General features: G+C 39.8%; 2 protein-coding genes across 8 annotated transcripts in view; both read right to left on the bottom strand.

Moving 5' to 3' along the window:
* Positions 1 to 251: 251 nt before the first annotated feature.
* On the bottom strand, positions 252 to 2,434 carry LOC107265433 (N-acetylneuraminate lyase). The gene is made up of 8 exons (XM_015734879.2): positions 2,131 to 2,434; positions 1,938 to 1,999; positions 1,799 to 1,875; positions 1,372 to 1,517; positions 1,115 to 1,283; positions 912 to 1,057; positions 662 to 833; positions 252 to 578 (listed from the first exon to the last, which is right to left on the bottom strand). The coding sequence occupies exons 1-8, from the start codon at positions 2,134 to 2,136 to the stop codon at positions 433 to 435; spliced, it is 924 nt and encodes a 307-aa protein (XP_015590365.1). The 5' UTR covers positions 2,137 to 2,434; the 3' UTR covers positions 252 to 432.
* A 2,822-nt stretch (positions 2,435 to 5,256) lies between these two features.
* LOC107265259 (1-phosphatidylinositol 4,5-bisphosphate phosphodiesterase epsilon-1) overlaps positions 5,257 to 8,583 on the bottom strand; it is a 59,251-nt gene continuing 55,924 nt past the window's right edge. For 6 of the 7 annotated variants that reach the window (XM_025082376.1, XM_015734535.2, XM_015734536.2 and 3 more), the window contains one exon: positions 5,257 to 8,535. In XM_025082376.1, the coding sequence (XP_024938144.1) occupies positions 6,332 to 8,535 (2,204 nt within the window). In that variant the 3' untranslated portion in view covers positions 5,257 to 6,331. The remainder of the gene's footprint in view (positions 8,536 to 8,583) is intronic. The other variant, XM_015734540.2, reaches the window with a different exon arrangement.

Here is an 8,583-nt window from a genome sequence, read left to right as displayed (position 1 = left end):
TCTGACTTTATTGAGTTACTTAATTATTTTAATATTCCAAATACTTAACTTATTAATATTCCAATTTGAGCGTAATTTATTTTCGACATTTTACAATTTTAATTCAATTTTTATCTACTCCGTATGTTTTGCGAGATTTTTATAAAAAAAAGCAGCTGTAACTATATGAAATTTACCACTAGTTGTAGATCTGGATGCCAGATATTTACGCATAGAGTCAGGACAAACAGGCAAGTAGATAAAGCCACGAAGAAGATATATATAATTTTCTATTTCAGTACATAGTATGTCTCCACGTTCAATTTTCAATATCTCATGATGAAAATAATATATACTCAATTTTTAATTGTAACTTATATTTTTACATAAGAATTTGCGTACAAATCTTTCGTCTAGAAATACGAAAGTTATAAAAGTTATAGAATAACGAAGTTAGACATTGTAACCCAAATTTTTAAGACCTTTCTTCATAGCAGCAACACTTTTCGCAGGAAGAGGTCTAAGAGGTGGACGAGGTGGTCCCACATCGATTGGAGTCAAAAGTTTCATGGCGGCTTTCATGGTCTCTACCCAAGTACCTGAATCGGCCAATAAGTATGAAATTTATTATATAAAAAATAAAAAATCACATCGTAACCTATCATCTGTAAAATAATTTTACCGTCGATCGCTATAACTTGAATGGCCTTTGAAAGCTGTTGCTGCTTCTCTCTGGCCTTCATAATGTCGCCCTCAAGTCCAGCATCCAAAAGTTCCATTGCAAGTCGTGGAAACATATTAACACTTGTAGGAATGGCAGAATCGATTCCTAAAGCTAACGCGCCGGCAAATATCTGAAAGAAATCAATAGTCCAAGTATTGCCTATATACTGAATAGATTATTAATAATTATATAAAATTTGAATTCGTACCTGATCACTACCGAGGAAAATCACATATTTATTATTATCAGCATGAACAGCTTGAGTTCCTTCCTCAAGATTTGTGCTGGTAAATTTAATACCAACAAATGATGGAATTTTATCTCCAAGCGATTCCAGGAATTGTCCCATATGAACTATAAAATGTATTGAATAATTATATTGATTATTGTTGGTCCAATTTCCAAACTTACTGTTTACATTGGTATACATTGGAAAATGATAGTACAGCAAGGGCGTCTTAGGCGCTGCCGCCCCTACTAAAGTTAGGTATTCTACTAATTGTTCAGAATTAGCGGGTCTGAAGTAAAGTTCAGGTAAGCAAAGAAGAGAATCCACTCCGATACTTTCAGCGTGTCTTGCCTGAAACATGAAGTCTGGTCGATTAATTCAAATACTTTTTTCCGAATTTTGAGATACCTCAAATTCTGTCTACACGACTAGGGCGTACCAGTTCAAGGACATGCGGTAATGGAGCACCGCCCACTTGAATCATCAAGTGTTGTTTAGTAGATTTTACTGCGGTGGCCCAGGCCTCAGTAATGGTTTTTCTTTCAGCAATGGACAAAGATGGACCCTCGCCACTTGTTCCATTTACTACATAACAACAATAAATTATTAACATGGTACAATAATTCTAAGCTCATTAAATTAAAAAGGTAATTAAGAAATCAGTGATAAATTACATACATTTTATCGCAGTGTAATCTAGATTCATAAAAGCTATTAACATTAATATTACATCATGGTTATCTGATAAGTCACATACACGATTTTAAGATAGATAAGTATTTTTACAACGCTCCTTAAAATTTCCAAAAATATTTATATATGGATTTAGCCTTTATTTATGTCTTGTGTAAATTATAAATATTTACCTAGTACACCTTTGACACCATTATCAGCAAGATACTGTGCGTACGTCGGAATGACATCAGTATTCAAAGTACGCGCACTATGGAATTATTATTAGACATAAGAATAACACGTATATTGTATAATATCGTTACTTATTACCTGTCATCAGTAATTGGTGTCAATACCGGTACCACGTATCCTCTGTATGTGTACGGTAGGCGCTAGTAAAAAGAATTAAGAATAAGAACGAAAAAATAATTAATTTAACATACAAGAATTTTTATTTCGTAAAAAGAAAAGTAAAGAAAGTAATTAATTTAACATACAAGAGTTTTTATTTCGTTATATTTACCGGCATGGCTGGAGAATTGAATCCGGATTGCTGATGATTTAATTACGATCAAGTCCGAATAGCAATCAGAGACAGACTAGTGCAGATCCACAGAACACATCTTTATTTGTCTCAGATACTCTGCTGATAACTCTGGCCTCTACAATAATGCGTATGTATGCATAAGATTGTATGTACACCTGGCTAAACTGTTTCATATATCAATCTTGTTTATCGTCTTGAATAATATCCATTCGCATACAAAAAGAAATCCACAAATATTGAGCTGAGTTGGAGTATAGTCCCTCTAGTCAGAGTTCGGCAACACCCGGAAAGGACGCCATGTTTAGGGCTCGTTTGGCGCCGCCATGACATTGCGCGAGACTAGGTTGAGTCTCGCGCCAAGTACAGGCAACCCGCCGTACAGGACTTAACGCTACCCACATTACACAATGTGAGTCTCTCCCATATACGTATTTACACACACACATCGTATTCTGGAAAGAGCCCTAAAAATGGCGGAGCCAATCAGTAAGAGACCCACCATTGGCCGGACTCTGACTAGAGGGACTGTAAGTTGGAGCAGGATGTGGCGACATAACGAAACAAGTTGAACCATTAATTCATAATTCATAAGGTACGTACGTGAAATGGACGTTGCAAATTAGATGACCGTGCGTTGATGTATGAAACTTGTTAACATACGTTGGAAAGGTAGAAACCACCTTAGCCGGTCCAATGACTTAAATATTAAGGAAAGTCAATTTTTAAGAAACTTACGAGGCTTGTATGTGCACTTTTATTGGTTACACTTGGCGTTCATCAAGAATCAATTATTTGTTATCTAATTAAATGAAAGTTAAGACAAATTTTAGTGTTTATTAGTTTCATTTGTAAGATATTTAATCTCTATGATAGGGGATATTGAGATTACTGAAAATCGCATATCGATGACAATAACATAATGTTGAATGAGCATTTGTTGATTTTAGATAAGAAAAATTTCGTAATGGATTATATTTTTGTTTTTATTTTTTGTCTGATTACTATATGGCAGATGCCACTTCTACACTATTCATTTGACAGTTGTAAGCAGTAAGCAGTAAGAAACTGAATACTGAATACTGAAAACTGAAAATAAAGTTTCTAATTCAAATTCAAATTCGCGTCACAACGATACGACGCAATGGGAAATGAAGGTTCATTAAATAAATAAATTCATAAGGTCTCCAAGGCCAGAATGAGTCAATAGTAATTATTATTTATAAAAAACGCCTCTTTATGTTTATTTACATGTAGATATTTCAACAATGTTAATAGTAATATTATCATTAATAATTTGTAATCTATGCAGCCGCATGATGTGGTTAGATGTTCCTCAAAACGAATAAGGGTCTACGTGTGTAATTACGCCAAAAAGTTTCTATGCTACATGTAAATGTGATATCTCACGAGCCACGTATATATGTATACAGGGTGTTCCGCAACTACCTGACCTGGTGGGTATGGCGGTGTTCGGGAGGCTTCACTGATCACGAAACGGACCTTCCTTTTGTCCGGGAGCTCGCGGGTGTTCCCAAACTACCTGACCCGGTGGGTATGGCGGGTGTTCGGGAGGCTTCACTGATCACGAAAATGACCTTCTTGTTGTCCGGAAGGTCATAGTTTTTAAATGGGAGCAGGTCAAAGTTGACCAATCAGAGGGAGACGTCAAGAGAAACGTAGGCACCTGCGAACTCTGAGTTTTCTTCCCTCGCTTTTGTTTCTCGGTGACTTCGGGCAGGATGACGTCAGCCGAAGACATGCCTATTGGAAACAAGAAACAAGCTACCGAGCAACAAAAGCGAGGGAAGAAAACTCAGAGTTCGTAGGTGCCTTCGTTTCTCTTGACGCCTCGTTCTGATTGGTCAACTTTGACCTGCTCCCATTTAAAAACTATGACCTTCCGGACAACAAGAAGGTCATTTTCGTGATCAGTGAAGCCTCCCGAACACCCGCCATACCCACCGGGTCAGGTAGTTTGGGAACACCCTGTATATACTTCACCCTGACGCGTCTATATCAAAGAATTCTCATAGATAATACGTATCGATCTTTTGTAGCACGCGCATAGAACGCAGGACTTAGAGTATCAAGGATAGACGCGACAAACAAAATTGGTTACGTGCGACAACACGAGGCTAATTGATAATAAAATTGCGACATTATGTACAGATGAATTAAAGACAGAATTTCTTATAACCAGGAATACCTGCATCCCGTGGCGTCAGTAAGGATACAAAATTATGTCCCTTTGGCGATAAATTAATGAAGATGCGAAAATAAATGTCGCAATTGATTACACAACTCGTGACGTCACCGTTACAAGTAACCTTAATAGAAATGGTCCTACGATCGACATGACACCGCTGTCAAGTCTGTCTGTAATTAATATGAAGTTGCCTGCAGCCTGGCCAGCCTGGCTGACGACGTAAACTTCTTTGGCTGCCACCCCGTATAAAATGTATGCCGTGATGTTCCTGTACGCATAGTTTAGTGAGGTTATGTCATATGTATGCTAAAGAGATCCTCGGATATGTACAGAAGAAATATGTGTCCAGACGGTTTCTCATTGATATTTGATTAATTAAACCTTTGTAATCTCCCATTTATCTCTTTCGTATCGTTTGGCGTTTCGTTCTTCTTTTTATTCCTATTCTTCGGCTTAATGTTTAATCTTTGCTTCGTCTACTCCACCTCGTACCGCCACTGCCGCCGCCATTATTCTCTCGCGTCTCGTTTAATCTTCATGTAAAATTGAAACTTAATACTGCTCGTGGTTGATTAAGAGGTCGGTTAATCTTATGAGAATGGTCCCAAATGTTAAAAGTAGTAGTAAAGTTTTGATAGTAATATCGTAATGAAAGCTTCGCCATTTTTGTTTTCTTTCATATACTGTTTTAACCTCCTATTTATTTTTAATCTTCACACTCTCTCGTTATCTTATCACACTATCTGGTTATCCTATAATGCAATAGAACGATTTTTTTTCATCTAAAAATTTTTTTCCTCTCGCTTAAAGAGCGAAACACGACTCGAAGAAAAATATCGATTTTCAACCATTTTGACGGAATGTAATGATATTATTCGCGACAGGAATCCTCTTTGTTTTTTTTTCTTTCCGTCTGTACCTTATGGCCGACTTTAACTTGCGCACTCTGAATATCTGTAATTGGCTAATTTTTATAATATTAATTCCCTGTCGCGAATTTTTTTTTTTTCTCTTGCGTAGATATATGTTAGATACGTATCACCATGTGGACTCTCAGAGTGTGATAAAGTATGGCGAATAAAGAAAAAACATTTCAAATTCAAACGAGAAACGATACATTAATCTATTTTCTAGTGTAACGATACAAGGTAGATATGATCGTTAAATAGTAAGATATCGTTAATTATATGAGATCTTGCACTAGATTATCTAAGCGAGAGACGTCGCGACGACGTACTCCTCTGTCAGGGGTACATCCAGTTTCTCATATACTTTTTTCTTTTTATAGGTCAATTAACAATTTTCATTAATCTCTTTGGTAATTGGCTCATCGGGCGATGTATAACTTGCCTCAAGTGACTATTCGTATCCGCGTGTGAAACGCATACACTGGGATAAAATCTTCGTGGCTTCGATTAGAATTCACAGGGATCGTTTTGTATGTTAAAAAAAATGAGACGTTAGAAACGGTAAAATAATAATGACGAATACCTATATTCGTAGTCTATTCGTTGCAGAAAAATAACGTAAAGCCAAAAGTTTATGCCTTCGTTGTCTCACGTGTCACCACGTAAGACTCTTATTAGTTATACCGATACGAAAGAATTGCACGAAACTTACAGAATTTATTGCTTCTTCATTTTCTTGTTATACGGATTTATCACCGATAATCCTCGAATCTTTCTATCTGCGCGAAGCCATCTCGGTTGTTTTTTCTTAACTCGTAAAAGATGTCTAATCGATTTTTTGTTTACCGTCAGAAAGTTAAAGACGATAGATGCTTCATTGTAAGATCTCGTTATTGAAATCTCGAAGACGATACGGTGCCATTTATTTGAGAAAAGGCACGCAATTCCGTTGGTCATGAAGATATTATGGAAAGGCGTGCGATTGGCTGGTGCACGGCTGCGTCGATCCGTCATTTCTTTGTATAAGAAGGACAGTGGAGATCGACGAGCCCCAGGTTCTCCACTAAGACCTCCAGACACGAAATTTTCTTAAAGAAACTTTCTTTAGATGTAGGGCGGCATTTAGGATATCCGATTCTCGTGACTCTTCTCCGTCGGAGTGAACCTCTCTTCGGCGACCGGGTAATAGCAGTCGATGCCTCAGTCCCCGGGATGTAGGGTCGGACAGAGCTTCAGCCACAGGGACCTTTTCTTTACTCGATCCTGGTAAAGATACGGATCGGCCTACCGAGAAGCCCTTACTGAGCCTGTCCAAGGTAGCTGGTAGAAGATGTCGTCTAGGTATGGCCTGCTCTCTTTCCCTAAGGATAAATCTGCCCAGGGTCTTCCAGAAGGCTTGAGTACTGTATACATTTTCATCGTCTCGTAACACCCTAAGTTGTCTACTTCCACTACCTACTGCCCCTGCACCACCCCATTCGAGTTCCTCGACCAGGGCGAACTTCATAGGATCTTCCATTCTACGTGCTTTCACCAGCGCTTGGGCCAGAACATCCTGGGCTGAACTACTGACTGGTACGCGCAATATGGCGTAGGGTATCTCGGGTGAAACGTTGTATATGCAAACGAGGAAGGTATCAGCCTCGTCCCATATATGGGTTGATTGATCTCGTGGAGTGTTATCGCTGAGTTTCGAATGCCCTGCTGTACTCCTGATGGAGGCTAGCCAAGCTCTACTACTAGGATCATCCCCGACGCGTTTCAAAAGGAACCGACCTTGACCTTTCCACAACGCCTGCGCCTGAAGAGGATGCTCGGTCGGGTCTAGGACTCTTTGGGTAGGCAGCTCTTCGCGATCCCGCTTCTCCCATCCTCGTGATACTTCTTCTACGAGTATATAGTCGTCAACGTGATCTGGGGATATCCCAGCTTTTTGCAGAGCTTGTAGCATCACTTCCTGCGTGGTACTCTCCTGGGTGACCTTAAGTATTGTATATGGCTCTTCCGGTATTACGTGATACACCATCAGGAAGAACATTCTTCTCTTCAGCGTTACTCCGCCGAGTCCAGGATCTACGCTACTCAGTTTTTCAGGTTCCTTCCCAGAGGATGGCCTCTTGGACTCCTTGTGATCACGACAGCACGTGTTGTAGTCCAGACTTTCTTCCTCCAGTCGAGAGTATATGAAGAGCGTCGAAAGGGCTAGGGGTTTATTCTTGCAGGAGCGTAACCTCACGTGTCTGTATCCAGGTCGAAGACACTTCAGTGGTAATACCCTCTGAGCTATCAGATGATGAGAGCTTGCCTCGACTATGCTAAATCTTAAAAAAGCGAGATCCTTAAACATTACTTGGAAACAGAACTTCTCGTTCCAAATTGGGTTGAGCGCGTTGTTCTGGATCACTTTGGTTTTGTGTTTGGCACAGTCTATCGGTATACCTACTAGTTCTATCTCAACGTAGGTGCTCGTCAGAAGGTTTGACGGTGACACATACTGTCCTGAGACCACGGAGAGGGTTAAGTGGGCCGAATGAAGCCCATCGAATTCCTTATCCCAAGGATTAAATCTTCTGTACATCATATGACCCTTGTCCCACATTACAGACGGTTTCCTTACATAACCGCACTGTCCATTCTGTTCAAACATGGCAGCATTCAAGTGCAGCGCTGCATCGTCTGTTTGGTAATTCAGAGCTACCATCTGAATACCAAAGGCCCAGAATATCACGGGATTGAAATTCGAAGAGTCAATTCGCATTCCAGCTGGATAGGTACGGATCAGCTGAGTCTCGGCATGAGCAACTACTCCTAAGGGTTGCTTCCTGCAGATCTTCTTTGCAGCACTCTCGTTCAAGGATGAACATTGGAAGCAAGCTGGTACTCCACGAGTAGACCTGAATAGGTATTCAATGTTACTGCCTCCACTGGCAATAGATGCCGACGTAGATAAGGACTGAGGTGATCCTGAGGATGATGCTATTCCACTGGTACCTATTCCAGCTATACTGTGTCTCTGCCCAGGTCCGGTATGCCCCGAGTGGCGTGTTCTTCCCGTGGGACATGTTCCCGGTGTTGTATTCAGACCACGGAACTTAATTGCTTGAAGATAAATCACCAAGTCTGACAACTCCTTAGCTATTTGACTACTTTGCTTCTGCGACTTGTCGTCCACTGCTGGATCAGACTTTAAGCGACCATGAGAAAGTTGACTAGCTCCCAAATATCTCTCATAGCTTGATATTGAATTGTCTGTAACGAAACAATTATCTACATTCAATAATATCTCAGCAGTTTTTATTTCAGCCAACATATAGG

Source organism: Cephus cinctus, unplaced genomic scaffold, assembly GCF_000341935.2.
Source record: "Cephus cinctus unplaced genomic scaffold, Ccin1 Ccin1_scaffold0215, whole genome shotgun sequence".
Classification (NCBI taxonomy): Eukaryota; Metazoa; Arthropoda; class Insecta; order Hymenoptera; family Cephidae; genus Cephus; species Cephus cinctus.
The sequence above is the reverse complement of the archived record's forward strand: the minus strand, read 5'-3'. Positions and strand labels throughout refer to the sequence as shown.